Raw genomic sequence first — 16,625 nt, forward strand, 5'->3', positions numbered from 1 at the left:
GGTGACTAGGATATGAAGTGGACAGAAAAGGTCTGAAATAAGATAGAAACTATAGACTTTTGTAGGAAAAAAGTAGGACCACCAAGAAAAGTTCATGGAGTAGGTAGCATTTGAACTGGGCATGAGTTATGTAGGAATGAGACTGGAGGAAATGTACTGGTGGCAGATTTTTGCCACTTCTACCATTAAGGTGATTGCTGGTAAATGTGAAACCTGAGCGGGTGCGCCTTGTCCAGATATATGAAAGTCATCACTTTGTGGATGGTGGGATGTGAAGAATATCTTTCTGTCCTTGAAGATTAAAACTTAAAAACTTTTTTTTTTTTTTTAAAGAAATTAGACAAGAAAGATGCATCAGGCTTTAATTCAGTTCAGATATGTGCCTGAACATGAAGGCATGTTATGTGGTAGGAGGTAGGCAGAGAATTTTAAAACGAAGCACCTGCACTAAATAGTATTGCCAGTTGAGGATCAGTGAATTGATGAATGATCTTTGAGATTGTAATGTTAAATTGGAGAAAATGAGATTGAAATCACAGGGGTTTTCAAGAGTAACAATGATGTATTTTAATTTCTAGCAGGTACCATTCTACTTATCTTGTCTCTTTACATCAGTTTGGATGTTGCTGCTTTAAAAAAATTCTAGCCTTTGGATCTGTGAGATGATCTATAAATCTAAAGAACAAAATAAGTGATTTAATCAGAATATAGAATACATCTTTGCTGTTGGAGGATTCAGCAACTTATATTGTTATAGGCACCCTGCAAAGACTTGTATGGCTATGCTTGAATGAGATTAAATGCTGAGTTATGAGATTATTTGTAATATTATGTTGTTCCATATAAAGGTTTATTTAGAAATGAAATTTGGTGGGCGCTAGCTGGTTGTCATTTTAAGATGGAAAACTTGTTAATATTGCCAGGAGAAGAAATCTACTTAATAACTTTTTCAGCATTGGAAGTTGGTGGACCAAGATTCTTTAAAGTGGATGAGTGTTCAATAATTATATAAGGGGCTAGGGATGTGGCTCAAGCGGTAGCGCGCTCGCCTGGCATGGGTGTGGCCCGGGTTCGATCCTCAGCACCACATACAAACAAAGATGTTGTGTCTGCTGAAAACTAAAAATTAAATATTAAAAAAATTCTCTAAAAAAAAAAGTTAAAATAACTTTAAAAACTGCAAAATTCCTAAAAATGTGTCTGCTGAAAACTAAAATGTAAATAAAATATTAAAAAAAAATTATATAAATACATTCAGAAACTTAGTAAATTTAAACAGATGTGCTCTTTGGCCTGTGGTAATTCTGTGATTTGGGTGTCTGCATCCAAAACTATAGAGAAGCATATACTCCTTAATATAGTTCATTATTTGCCCAAAGGCTTTGCTACTATTACCTGGACCCATGTAAACTAATTTGTTAGGAGCCCAGTTTAGTTATCTTTGGAGATTTGAAAGAATGATAACATTTTATGTGAATTTTGGGATTGCATTTAAGAATTAAATTTTGTTTTATATTTGAGGAAACATTCTAGATATCCATATAAAGTCTATTTGTATATGAAGCTTTCAGATGGGTAGGTAAAATTGACTATTGAGAATAAGTGCTATTTCTTATTCTTACGTATATATCTTTCACTGATGCCTTTGCTTTTCATACGGTGATAAGAATTTTGAGACTGAAAAGATCCAAAGATGACTACTAGTCCTTCCTCACTTAGGTGAAATATGAATAATAGAGGAGCAGGAGGTAAACCCCAGATTTTTTCCTACTTGGTGGGTATTGTTTTCAGTGCAAATTGGTGTTCAGATAGGGTTAAGGCATTATGATTTTGAAGATTAGAAAATTGATAACAGGAACCATTTTCACCATCTCTTTCTATCCTTGAATTTGCTGTTGATGTCTTATTATTTTCTAGAGTTTTATATTCTCACAGCTTATTTTAGTTTTATAAGTAATATCTACCTGGAATGATATTTGAAGCCAAGGAAGAAGCATTTAATTCTCACTCTCACTTATTGTTCATTTTGGAAAAAAACTTTGTCCCCCCTCATCCCTTCACTTTATGAAAGTTGTAGAGAAAAGTTTTGGGTTAACAAAAAAGGAATGAAAATGAATGGGGTTTGTTGTATTGTAGTGAACAAATACCTTCTGAGTGTGTCACTACTCTGGTTTTCATACTCGGGCTCTTATTCTGATGAAAAGTTTTGTAAATTGCTCGTGGTAAATTTGTGCCTAGGAAAGTAAGAGTTCCTTCTGCTTCTGTTCAGGGTCTTTGAAGGCTACTGTTATTCTCTGAAACATGATGTTTTAGTTTATTTTCTCCTCATTTTCTAATAAGCCTTCTCTCAGAGCTCATGAGTTCCACAAGGCATTACTCTTAGAGAGTGTTGGATTTTGTTTTCAAACACAGAAGTATGCTTTGTAAATGAGCAAACTGAAATTTGTTGTGAAAACTCAACTTTCTAGGACCAATAAAAACATGTTTTGTTAATGAAAGTGAATGCAGTACTGGGTTACAAAAATGAAAATGTATTTTATGGGGGCCAAATCACACAAGATCAGATGCTGTTCTTTAGGAGTGAGAATAAAGTCATCAGTGAGTGTTTTGCAAGGCAAATTACCTGTGGCATTATTTGAAAGTTGTTTTAGCTGCCAAATGTGATTTGGTGTTGGATTTTGGTGATTTTTTTTTTAATTTGTTTGTTTGAAAAAGATGCTCCTCATTAGTGAATAGGGAGGATAGAATTTACAAGAATTTATAAGTTACAAGACTGCTGACTTAGAATCTCTTATTGAAATAATTAGGTTATTTGTTCGTAGATAGATGATTTGTGGCAGTTTTTATATCTTAAACTGTACAAGATTAAAATCTGACTTCACTTTTGTCCCTCTTTTTTGCTATGTTCCCTTTCTAAGGGTACTATAGTTTATTTAACCAATCCTGCACTTAGAAGACATCTATGTCTCCAGCTTTTGCTATTATAAATAATGCTACAGTGAACATCTGCTATATTTCAGATGCAGTGTCAGAATCAACTTGAAAAATAGCTGTCCGTCTCTTTCCCCCAAAATGATTGACCAAGGGGGTGAGAACTGTTATAGATCACTTTTTAGAGAGCAATATTTGTAGAATTTTCTGTTGATAACAGTGTTCTGATTTTTTTCTCATTGTTTTCTAAAATCATCAGTTTGTAAGAATTGTGAAAATATTTTTAAATGATGAGGTAGTTGTTTTGGTGACTTAATTGAGAATTAAACCTTTAAAATCAATAATTTATTACATCTTTTAAAAATATTTTTTAGTTGTAGATGAACTCAATATCTATTTATTTATTTTTTAAATATTTATTTTTCAAATTTCGGTGGATACAACATCCCCATTTTATTTTATGTGGTGCTGAGGATCGAACCCAGCGCCCCGTGCACGCCAGGCAAGCTTGCTACCGCTTGAGCTACATCCCCAGCCCTCAATATCAATTAATTATTTAATTTTATGTGGTGCTGAGGATTGAACCAGTGCCTCACAGTGCAAGGCAGGCCTCCACCCCTGAGCTACTACCCCAGCCCTCTTTTATTACATCTTAATGTTACATAATTTCTTTCTTAGCTTAACAAAGTACCTGGTTTACATTTTCTGAGTCTGTATTAAAATGTTTTATATGAATTTAAGCTTGTTTTCTTGAGGTAAACAGTAAAATCATAACAGACAATACAAATTAATCTCTTTGTTGTACTGCTTTTTTTGAGATATTTCTAAGCATCTTCAGTACTCTTTTAGAAATGGGATGGATTGTTCTTTTCCTTTGTTTTTGAGCCATAAGTCCCTTTAAGAGCTCCAGACTGAGCTTTAAGTCAGACTTTTGAATATTTTTCTCCCCAGTTATATTAAATTCTTAAAGGACCTGTGCTTTCCAGGTATTTTCATTTGGTGTGATATTCACAAACTTCAAGAATCTCTTGGCAGGGCAATCCCCAATATAAACAAACCCCCAAATCATAAAAATAGAAAGGGCTGGGAATGTAGCTCAGTGGTAGAACTCCCAACTTCTTTTCTTAGTAGGAAAGAAGCTCTTTTGGGGCCGATAGCAGGGTCCCCCCACCCCCCCAAATTGGTTTTGTATTGGGTGTTGGTTCAAGTACCACATCTACTGCCAATTGTTTGATAAATAGACTCTAGAAGCCTCAGCTTCCTCATCTGTGCAGTAGGATTGATAAAGATTATTGTTATTGAAGTTGCCAATGGGGTAGAAAAGGAAGGGAACTGCAGCCTCTTATTTGTTTGTTTATTTATTCATTGGAACAAAAGTAAAAAGAATACAAAACGCATTCTTGCCACAGCAATTGTTTTGTATACTACTATTGTGAATCACCCAAATAATGAAACAAGTACCTATCAGAACTATTTATTTACAGATGATTTGAACATGTAGTTTATTAACTTTTTTTTTTTTAAGGTTACGAGAAGTTTCAGAAAAACTCAACAAATATAATTTAAACAGGTAAGAATTTTAAGAAATAAATCTATATTTTCTTTAGTATAGGGGATTGACCCAGGACCTTGTACACAGCAAGTGCTCTGCTTCATCCCCATTCCTAGATATTTTAAGTCTTTTTTTCAAAAAGTAATTTTTTCTTCTATTAGGAAAAAGAACTCATTAGGCAGTAGTTTAATATGATCAAGATAAACTTTCTTATGATTAATCTTTTACTCTACCATTTGTTTATAAGGTTGGTTCATTTAAATAACAGTTTTTATTCATACTGATTTTTTTAAACAGTACAGCATACCAAGGAGCTATAGTGATTACCGGACATAAATATGTTTAAATGGTTGCTTTAACATATGTTGATTTTTAAAAAACAGATTTTGCCAGTTATTTCTCCTATTGTTAATGAATTTAAAAAATCCTCTAACGTATTTACCATTTAAAAATAATTTTACTAACATCCTTTTTTGTTTGTTTTTTTCCCCGTAGCCACCCCCCTTTGAATGTATTGGAGCAGGCCACTATTAAACAGTGTGTGGTGGGACCAAATCATGCTGCATTTCTTCTTGAGGTAACTTATTTACTCTAAGGTAGAGAAAAGAAAAATAGTTGAAATACAACTCTGTATCATTTCTTCCTTTTTAACCAAGGAACATTGGAGCTACTAGATAGAGTCACTTTGAAGATCACCCAGTTCTCTTTCCTTGTATAAATCCTCTGTTCTGGAGAAAGTTTTAATGATTTACTAGTGTTTGAAACATAGTGACATAATGGGGAGGCTCCTAATATCTTAGTTATTTCCTCCCTTTAAATTCTATCAAATTGAGATGTTTTAAAATTATTTTCTGCTGGTTTCTTGATTATGTGTGTCAATTTCTGTAACTCTTTTTTTCTGTAGAAGAGCATATTGGGTGTCTTTTGAATATGATAGCAATAGGCACCAAATCTGTTGAATAAATTCAAATTTTAATGCATATTTTTACTTGGAGAATTTCTTCTATTTTCTTTGCTTTTAGGACGGTAGAGTTTGCAGGATTGGTTTTTCAGTGCAGCCAGACAGATTGGAATTGGGTAAACCTGATAATAATGATGGGTAAGGCCTTATGTCCTTTGTATGTATGTATTTTTTCTGGTGTTAGACAAGTACTCTGTTATTGAACTCTATTTTCAGCCAGTACTTTTTATTCCATACAGTATTTATATATAGTGTTTAGAAGGTATTATTATTAAACCCATGTTTTGATTTTGATTATTCTCAAATTTTAAAAAAAAGGCACTGCAGAAAACCAGATGCTCAAAATAAATGGTAAAGTTTATAGTTCAGATTTAAATTCTAAGGAAGCAAGATGATTTGTAAGTGAAGGAATCAATGATCACTTTATGGGAATGAAGAAATTACATGTTTGGTAGGTTCCAAGTCAGATCTACTCTTTGAAATGGTTTCACACATGTATTTTTCTCTTTAATGTTTCCAAACCAGATAACTCAATTTGAATGCAACCGAGGTCGCTAGCATTTTGGCCTTTAAAAATTATAGTATGTACAAATGATGCTAGATATAATGTAAGATGAATTTCAGCTAATCCACTTCTAAGGAAGACATTGATTTAAAAAAAAAATCTAAGAACAATCTATTGTTTAACATTCATTTGTAATTGAAATGTGATAATTTTTTTTTACTTAGGAAAGAACACTGTATTGTTAGAAGACCACAAGTTATTAGGTTTGTTCTTTGATATGAAGTATAAATTTTAATAGGAGTAATTAAGGAATTAAGTAGATACTTTACTACAGGAAGTCCCAGAGCAGTTTAGTTTTGGAATTCCGGGTATGTGCCTTAGCATTTTGAGACTGTGATGTAATTATTCTATCTCTTGTTTTTTCCTAGGTCAAAGTTGAACAGCAACTCGGGTGCAGGGAGGACTTCCAGGCCTGGTAGGACAAGTGACTCCCCGTGGTTTCTCTCAGGTTCTGAGACTCTGGGCAGGCTGGCAGGCAACACCTTGGGGTAAGTTGTGCTCAGTTGAAGGCATCCACTGGTGTGTCTCATTGTCCTGTGACTGTTTTCCATTGTGACTGATTATCTTCAGTGTTTTCTAGAGAAGGGGAGAGGGAGTTTCCGTAAACTTTGGGTGGGGAGTTCATGTTGCTGATGGTGAGCCACCATGATAAAAATGACTTACCTAAGCTAATTTTAATTAACCTGAGTTCCTTGACCTATTAAACATGTAAAAAGGTATACATGTGCTTTTGTTACTTGTACCATTTGTCTCATTTAGAATTTTAAATGACTTCATCTTTAGTCGTTTCTTGGGTTGAATCTGGTAGTTTCTAATTTTACACTAGAACTCACCTCTTCTACCACTTTATCTGAAGTTTATATACTGTCAAAACGTGTACAAATTCAAAGCCAGGTGTTTTTTGTATATTTTAATATACCCTGATTCTTGAATGTCCAGATTTTCTGAAAATACTTGGTTAATGATTAGATAATGTCAGTCCAGTCAAATCATTTGTTCAAAGGCCAGGTAGAGAAAGATAACTAGAAGCAATTTAAATTGTTTCAAAATATAATCAAGGGTAAAATATTTATTTTTATACACTGACTTGGTAGATGAATCAAAAATTAGATTTTAAAATTAAGATTCAAAAATGATTACTTTTTTCCTATGCTTTTGTGCTGAACTGAATTCATTTTGAGCTGGGAATGAGGTCATTTAGTAAGTGCATTGTTTAGATCATTCTCTGTATCCCTTAACTTATTGATAGGAAATATAGTTCCATTCTTTATTTGATTTTTCTTTATATATTATATAATTCAAAACAGTTGTATTATTTCTTGGCTGTAGGAATCATGACTTAATTGCAGAGTAAATGTCAAAAAATTTTGTCCTCTTGCAAGTAATTAAAAAACAAAAGAGGGGCTGGGATTGAGGCTCAGCGCTAGATTGCTCTTCTGGCACGTGCGAGGCCCTGGGATCGATCTTCAGCACCACATAAAAATAAAATAAATACAATAAATTGTATCCAGTTACAACTAAAAGATAAATATTAAAAAAAGATTTTTTTAAATTCTCAGGATAATTTAGAAATTTACTGGAAGCTAAAGTGAAAAATAGTTATTTTGAGACTTATAAATAAACCACACACATAGAAGCAACTTATGTCTTATAATTAAATAAGGTCTCTTGCATGACAGACCAATAAAGGCAGTGTGTTAATTTGAAATGTCACAAGTGCAGGAAAGAAGATGTATTTACATTGTTGAGGCCATATGCATTTTCTAGGACACCAAACTATTTCAGTATTTGAAATGAGCATTTCCCCTTTTCACCTGTTCATGAGATTATGCATATTTATTAAATTATTTTTAATGAGCCAAAAGGAAATTAAAAAACACATGTATCCTCCTCATTTGTGTGTCCTAAAATTCTCTGTTTAGTAAAACAGTAACCATTGAATATATATAATGAAGTCCATGCTTAGCATTCATTTAAGTCAGATCCTAGAAGTTGCCTACTCCCCAAATAGCTTTCCTGCCCTTATTTGGAGGAATTAATATGGGTAACCCAAGAAAATTGCTTAAGTAGATTTCTTGCTACTAGTCCTAATGAAGTAAGTGGAAGAATGGGCCTGTGGTATGTCTAGCTGCTAGCTTTGTGTTATTCTGGAAGCTTTTTTTTTTTAAATGCCTGCTTTTGGAATTTCTCTATCTTTGTGTTAATGATAACAATAGAATCATTGCTCAGATATGGAAAACCAGTTTCATCAAGAATTCTAAATAATCTTATACATGCAAGCCCATTAATTTAGGGTATGTTACCAGCTTTGAGGAAAGGGACCTCCACCTGTCTCTCTCCTTGGTAAGGTTGAAAGCAAACCAGATAGACACAGAAGTTTTAGCCTGTCCAGTGGTATCCCAGACCTCATTTGGGAAGCTTATTTTAAATTTTATCTTATCAGTATGCCTAAGAGACTGAGTGTACACTGGTGTCATATTAATAGGGAATAGTCTTCAAAAGCAGTCCTTTATTTTATGGGACCCAAGGTATACTGGAGCACCTCCATCCTTGGAACAGAGTATAATATCCATGAAGAGAACTTTCAGGGCTGTTCCCATATTTCTGTATAATTTGAATTACAATTAAATAATAACAATACAACTCAGTATCATTAATAATATCTCTGGGTGGTAGATGAACTTTATTTTCTTCTTTGTCCTTTTTTATATTTTAAAGTCCCTTAGTAACAATAACAAAACAATAATTTTGAAAGACAGTAGGGTATAGTGGTAAGGAGCACTGACACTGGAGCCAGATTACCTGGTCCAGATCCTTGTTGAAGCCCTTACCAGCTGTGTGACCATAGGCAAGGAAGTTTTCTTCTTTGGTGAGAATTTCCTTATTCTCAAAGTAGGGATGATGATGATAATAGGATTCAGTAAGTTAAAATAGGTAAACAGTTAAAATAATGCTGCCATAAATACTTCAAAAATGATAATGGTTAGTTTTTAAAAATATTTTCACAAAGATGTTGTTTATCCAGAGGATGATATAATATTGTCTTTTGTGATATATTTCAGACTGTATCAAAACAAAATTTCTCCAATTTGAATAATAGTTAGAAAATTGAAAGTTAAAAACTAGTTTTATCTATAAGAAAAAGTCAATGTGCCACTAGTTATAATACATTAAGTGGAGTCTTGGAACTAATTTTGGAGAATAGGGCAGCATAGATCAAAGAACCTTGAAACTGGAATGGGGACACCTCATTGTTGATGTTCGTTCCATTACTGAGTTTACGTAATGATCTTTGGCAAGTGATTTACTTTCTCTGGGTCTTCTCAGCTTTATCCGCACAAGTGTTCATTCTCTCCTTTCATTTCCTTTGCTCCTTTATTGATAAGATGGAGAGAAAAGTACTGACTGTTCTGGAAGCTCAGTGATGGGGGGCGGTTGTCACCAGCATCAACTTGATTCTGATGAGGGGCCTGTTGGCTATGTCACATGGCAGATGACATCATGAAGGGAGTACATGCAAAAGGGAGACATCAGATTTCAGAGGTCTTAGTTCATAGACAGCCAGCTTTTGTTCTTGGCTTGATGTGAGGTGTAACATCACAGCAGAAGAGTATGGCAGAGGAATGCCCTCAGGATAGGACAATCAGGAAGCAGAGAGACCTTTTTAATCTTATTTAATTTAATTTATGTTATTTTATGTTAGTAGTGCTAGGGACAGAACTAAGGACCTTGGCCATGCTAGACAAGCACTCACACCATTGAGCTGTATCCCCATCTCTTGTATCACTTTTTAATGGTCTTTTGCATATAGTGTGTGATAAGAAATTTGGAAAATAGCATGTAATAAAAATAGCATATAGCAAATGAAGTTTAATTCACTAGATAAGCCTGTATATTTTTTATTTTTATATTAAGAAAGAATAATTAATGTCTGCTATGGCAAAGAATACTTTCTTAAATATAAGCATTTCTTTGTTTACCTGTGGTCAGCAAAGTATACAACCTGAAGGCCAAATTGAGCCCCATGCACCTGTGGCTGCTTTTGTGCTGTAATAGCAAAGATGAGTGGTTACTTACTAACTGGTTAGCTCCCAAAACCTAATTATTTAGCCTTTGCTCTTTACAGAAATGTTTGCTGATCCCTATTTTAGTTTCCCATTAGCATTAATTCCTAATCCTGTGTTCTTTTATTTTGAAATTTAACTTTTTATTTTGAATTAATGTAACTAATTAAAAATTTTCAAAAATATTACAGAGAATTAGTGTTTGTACCTTTCACTCAGTTTCCTCACATGTGAACATCTTATATAGCCAAATTCTACAAACCAAGAAATTAACATAATCATTGCTTATGCTGTAGATCCTGTTCGCATATTGCTATTTGGCCACCAGTACCCTTTCTCTGGTCCAGGATTCAATACAGGGTCCCAGCTGAATTTAAGCTGACACCTTTCTTTAGTTTCCTCCAATTTGGGACAGCTCCTCAGTCTTTGTCTTTTTAGATCCTGATGAGTTTGAAAAGCTGGTGGGTGTATTATACAGTATTTGGATTTTCCATTGTTTTCTCATGATGTGTTATTGGCAAGAATACTGCAGAAGTGATGATACGCCCTTCTCTGTGCCTAATACCACGCTGGTGTGATGTTGATTTCTCATTGCTGTGGATGAAATTTTTTGTTTATTTAGTTAAGGTGGTATGTGCCAGGTTTTCCCACTATAAAATTACTGTTTTCCTCTTTGTCATTAATAAGTATTTTGTGGGAAGTCAATTTTTGTGAACTGTAAATATCTCATTTCTGCTCACTGATAGTTGCTTTTGGTCTGAATTAGTTGTTACTTTGGGGTTGACTGATTTTTAACTATTCCCATCATTTAACCAGGCTTGTTTACATAAGCCTGTAATTCCAACTGCTCTAGAGACTGAGGCAGGGGGATTGCAAGTTTAGACCAGTCTGTGCAGCTTAGAGAGTCCCTATCTCAAAACAAAATTAAAATAAGGTCTAAGGATATAGTTCAATGTGAGGCCTAGGTTTAGTCCCCACTACAGCCAGAAACTTGTCCCTATCATTTCTTTTGTACTTAAGGAATAGTTTTCTCTCATCTTTTTGTTTTTTTTTTTAATATCCACATTATCTTTTTCTATTGGTTATTTATATAATCATTGTAGTCTCATAAATATTTGTTTTGTTTTGTGTATTATAATCCATTAATATTATTTATTATGTTGCTCAAATTATCCCATAGATTCAAGTCCTCTTTTCATAATAAAGAAAGCTTTGATGGAACCAAGCTTTATTATAGAATGTATTACAGAAATACTGAAATAGAGCAGTGGAATTTTATGAATTTGCTATTAAAATATGTAACAGATACAATGATAAAATAATACACTCAAGCTTGAATAAAACCTCTTTAGACACACTCCAAAGATGATTAGGGCCAATTTTACGACTCTTTTAAAATGCAGAAAGAAGCATTAGTTCTTGGAAATCCTCCCTTGCCCATGTTTGACTGTATTCTTCTAACCCCCTACACAAGTTTCTTCTCCCCTGTAAACTAACTTTAGCATTGGATTCATGGATCGCAATATTGAAAAGTGTCATAGGTGCCCACTGACTAACTCAGAGACAGTCATTTTTTATTTTTTTTATTTTTTATTTGGGTATGTGGATCTCTTATTATGTGTAAGCATTTAAAGGCATGTTTCTCTTAGGCTCTATGAAAATTCTTTTTGTTGATTGTGATCATGTTATTTTGTAAACCAAGAAATTTTAGAGTCAAAAAATTTTCATTCGTATTTTCCATTTCCCTTTGTGTAGTTTTTTTTTTGTGTGTGTATGTGTATGTATTGATTATAATTATATTTAAAAACATTTGAAACTTATAACATGTATTAAGAGAATCCAGCACAGGAAGATCTTGAGTCCCCAAAGGGGCCTTTTTAACCACAAATGTACCAGATATAATCTAATATGAAAGAGACAGTCCTTGCTGATCTTGGTTTTTAACCCCTTCCTACAGAATTTAGGGTTACTTATTTTGGCTCCTTGGAGATATTCTGAATCAGGAAGTGAATTGTCTATTTGAAAGCTGTGTTTGACAGATTTTGGGATAATCAATACTGTTTTTCTTTCCATCATTTATGGATTATTGAGAGGTGATTTTTTATTGTGAATGAGCATAATTAGGAATTATGGCGGTTCCTGTAGAGAGAGAGAGAGAGAGAGAGTGTGTGTGTGTGTGTGTGTGCGCGCGCGCGCGCGCGCTTGTGCTAAGTGACAGGTTTGTGTGCTTATACTTTCTGCCTGTTGTTGTCTTCTTTATTTAATAATCACTTCACATTTATCCTCGAGGATACTTCAGCAGTTTCCTAGATATTTTTGTTAGTCTCATTTCAAACCAGTTTAATGATAAGAGCACCAGATTTACATGGGAGAAGACAAGGGACTTTATTTGTGTTTAATAATAAGGTTAAAAGGAGGTGTTATTATTCAAAAGTCTCTTCTATTATTTGTTAACACTGGACATAATAGATGATAGGTGTAATCTGCTTTTCATTGTTTTTAGCTACCGTGGTTCTTTAAGATTTAATTTGCGGCAATAATTAGATTTAAAATCTAAAAGCCAAGCAGGTACTTGGAAATGACAAATAGTTGAAGCTGACCAAGTGCAAAAGATGCTACATATCAGGATTCTGACAAACTGTATGCCTTCTTTTTTTCTTTTCATCTTTCTCTGTCATGATACTGGGGATTGAACCCAGGGCATTGTACCCCTGAGTTATACTCCCAGCCCCCTTTTTTTTGTTAATTTTTTATTTTGAGACTGGGTCTACTTAAGCTGCTGAGGCTGGCCTCAATCCTTCTGTAATAGCTAATATTACAGGTATGTTCCACCATGCCCAGCTGAATGTCTAATTTTTAAAGGAGGCAGTTGATAAACTGATTATTGTTGTGGGAAAATACAGGGCCATTGTTGCCAAATCCAGATCTTTGTGGCCTGCTACACTTTTTTATTTCGGTCTGAAGAAAATGTACAAATCTGCATTTTGGGGGGCAGGGACACCACTGAGCCACACCCCCAGTCCTATTTTGTGTTTTAGAGACAGGGTCTCACTGAGATGCTTAGTGCCTCACTTTTGCTGGGGTTGGCTTTGAACTCAGGATTCTCTTGCCTTAGCCTCCTGAGCCTCTGGGATTACAGGTGTGCTCCATCGAACCTGGCCAAATCTGTATTTTTAATGAGATCTCCTGACTTAAATGTTGGGACTCATTGTGCAAATAAATACACAAATGTACATAGTTGAACATTTATTAGTACATGTATGTGCATATGTATGTGAATTTTAAAAATAAACTTTAAGAATAAACTTCCTTTTTAGGAGATGTAGACTGAGAAAAAATTACTGAGAGTTCCCATATACCCCATACCCAGTTTTTATTATTACAACATCTTGCATAGTATGATATATTTGTTATAGTTAATTAATGAATATTAATATGTTTTATCAACTAAAGTTCTTTTTTTTAAGTAATGTAACTTCTTTTTTTAAATTTTATTTATTTATATGTGGTGCTGAGAATTGAACCCAGTGCTTCACACATGCTAGGCAAATGCTCTGCCACTGAGCCACAACCCTGGCCCTCAACTAAAGTTCTTATGTTATTCACATTACCTTATTTTTTATCTCATGTCTTTTTTTTTCCCTCTTAAAATCCCAGTTTTTCTTAACACTCCCCTTGACTATGACAGGGAAGAGTGGAGAATATATCAGTCTTTTCCTTGTTTTTTGATTATATATATACCTAACCAACCTCATAAATACATGGGTAAGACTTGATCCATAGGTCATGATTTCCTTTTGATTTTGAATCATTTTGTGTGCCTTGGTCCTATATAATGGAATCAGAATAGTAGGATTAATTTGATAAACAAACGACAGAAAGCAGACCCAGCCAGGTTCCCGTGTGTGTGTGTGTGTGTGTGTGTGTGTATAATTTTACCTTATTGTTAAAAATTATGTAGTTCTCTTTATCCTGTATAAAAGGAACACCTATTCTTTTGTGATTACCAATGGATCTCAGTATTGCATGCTTATTTTAACAGATTAATCTTTATTTAGACAGCAAGCTGGTTAGAGAGATGTTTAGATCTAGGGACAGGTGTTTGGTTTGAATTTTTTGGTTTGTTTCCTTCTTTTTAGTTATGCATTACAGTAGAGTGTATTTTAATATATTTCTACAAACATGGAGTATACCTTACTCTAATTAGGATCCCAGTCTTGTGGTTGTACATGATGTAGAGATTCACTGTGGTGTATTTTTATGTATACATAGTTATGTCCAATTCATCCCACTGTCTTTCTTATTCCTGTCCCCTTCGCTCCCTTCATTCCCCTTTGTCTAATCCGCTGAACTTCACTTGTGTGTTAGCATCCATATATCAGAACAGTCAGCTTTTTTTGGGGGGGGTGGGTGGGGGGGGATTGGCCTGTTATTGGCATAATAGTCTCCAGATCCATCCATGTACTGACAAAAGTCTTAAAGTCATTCTTTTTTATGGCTGAGCAATAGTCCGTTGTGTGTATATACATTTTCTTTATCTATTTATCTGTTGGCACCTAGGTTGGTTGTATAGCTTAGTTATTGTGAATTGAGCTTCTATAAACATTGATGTGGCTGTGTCACTGTAGTATGCCAATTTTAAGTCCTTTGGGTATAAACCGAACAATGGGATAACTGGGTCAAATGGTAGTTCCATTTCAAGTTTTCTGAGGAATCTCCATACTGCTTTCCAGAGTGGTTGTTCCAGTTTACAGTCCTACCAGCAATGTATGAATATATGGTTTTCCTCACATCCTGGCCAACATTCATTGTTACTTGTATTCTTGATGTTGCCATTCTGACTGGAGTGAGATGAAATCTCAGTGTTATTTTGATTTGTATTTCTCTAATGGCTAGAGATGTTTTGGTTTGATTTCTGATAGGAGAAACATGGCATAATAGGTGAGAGAGGGAAAACCTGGTGTACTCAGTGGTAGCACTCATATAAGGACAGGTCAGATGTATTTTATAGTTGTCTTTTCAGTAAACTCAGTCTAGAATTTGTGTAGCTGAAACTGCAAGCTGGCAGTTGGTGGAAGTGTGACAGATTAAAACCAGCAGTGCTTAACAAATTTGAATGCTTAGATAGGCAGATATGTTCTCCACTCTTCCCTGTTACTATGGCTTTCCCTGTTTCTATGGCTTTCCCTGTTTGTGTTGTCTGTTTACCTCTCATGGAAATTTTAGTTTGTGATACTTATAAAGTATGTCCAGGAGTGCACTTATATTTCAGTAATATATCTGATTGGGTTTCTAGCATTATTTGCTTGGGGAAAAATGATTGGCATTACTTGGTAGAAATATCAAGTCATATTCCTTTTATCTCATTGGTCATATAATTTCTTGTCCAAACTGGGACATTTTAGAGTGAAATCAGTAGTTGGGCTCAGATAGTAGGGTTAAACTGGCACTATCCCAGGCAAACCGAGGCTTAGAGTTATCCTAATTATTTCTTTGGTATGGTTTTCTTCTTCTCCTCTTCTTCCTTCTTGTCCCCTTTTTCCTCTTCAATCTCTTCCTCTTCCCCCCCAACCTCCTTGTTCCCTCTTCAGTCTTAGGGTCAAGTCCAGAAGCACTCTTCCACTGAGCCTTAGCCCCCAACCCTTTTTACTTTTTTATTTTATTTTATTTTAGGTTTCATTAAGTTGCTGAACTTGATCCTTCTTCCTCAGCCTCCCTAGTAGTTGGGATTACATGCATGTGCCACTGTACCAACTGAATGACTTCATTTTTAGATGTATTTTATAAATTTAAAGTCCTAACCATCTATACAACCCAGTAATGTTAAGTATATTCACATTGTTGTAAAACAGGTCTCTGAATCTTCTTTGTTTTTCAAATCTGAAACTGTATCCATTAAACAACTATGCGCTTTTTCTACCTTCCCTCAGTCTCCTAGCAGTCACCATTCTTTTTCTATGAATTTGACTACTTTTTAAGTGGAATCACTTTTTTCTTTTTGTGACTGGGTTATTTCAGGTAGTAGAATGTCCTCAAAGTTTATCTGTATTATAGCTTGTCAAAGGATTTCCTTTTTTAAGATTAAATAAATAACATTTCATTGTGTACTACATCTAGTTTATCCATCTTCCTTCGGTGGATATTTGGATTGCTTCTGCCACTTGGCTACTGTGAATAGTGCTGCTATGAATATGGCTGTGTAGATCTTTCTTCAAGACCCTGCTTTCGGTTCTTTTGATGTACACCCAGAAGTGCTGTTGCTAGATGATTGTAGTAGTTCTCCTTTTAGTGTTTTGAGGAACCTTCGTACTTTTTTCCATAGCAGTTGTATCTTTTAAAAATTCCTACCAAAAGTGCATAAATGTCTGAATTTTAACCCATATGCACATTTATTAGTTTCTGTTTTCTACAGTAGCCATCCTAATTAAATTTGTAAATTTGTGACATTGAATTGCTTATTAGCCATCTGCATATAATCTTTGGAGAAATGTCTATTCAAGTCCTTTTTCCATTTTTGGTACTGGAGATTGAAACCCAGGGACTTTACCACTG

At 34.4% G+C, this 16,625-nt stretch overlaps 1 protein-coding gene across 11 annotated transcripts in view; it reads left to right on the plus strand.

Annotated features, from left to right (window-relative positions):
- Ubr5 (ubiquitin protein ligase E3 component n-recognin 5) overlaps positions 1–16,625 on the plus strand; it is a 128,217-nt gene that overhangs the window by 33,725 nt on the left and 77,867 nt on the right. For all 11 annotated transcript variants that reach the window (XR_011704673.1, XR_011704674.1, XR_011704675.1 and 8 more), the window contains exons 2-5: positions 4,457–4,501; positions 4,979–5,060; positions 5,506–5,582; positions 6,378–6,497. Coding sequence is in view for 8 of the 11 variants with exons in the window: in XM_071602201.1 (XP_071458302.1) it covers positions 4,457–4,501; positions 4,979–5,060; positions 5,506–5,582; positions 6,378–6,497 (324 nt within the window). In the remaining 3 variants the exon portion in view is untranslated. The remainder of the gene's footprint in view (positions 1–4,456; positions 4,502–4,978; positions 5,061–5,505; positions 5,583–6,377; positions 6,498–16,625) is intronic.

This window comes from Marmota flaviventris, chromosome 15 (assembly GCF_047511675.1).
Source record: "Marmota flaviventris isolate mMarFla1 chromosome 15, mMarFla1.hap1, whole genome shotgun sequence".
NCBI lineage: Eukaryota > Metazoa > Chordata > Mammalia > Rodentia > Sciuridae > Marmota > Marmota flaviventris.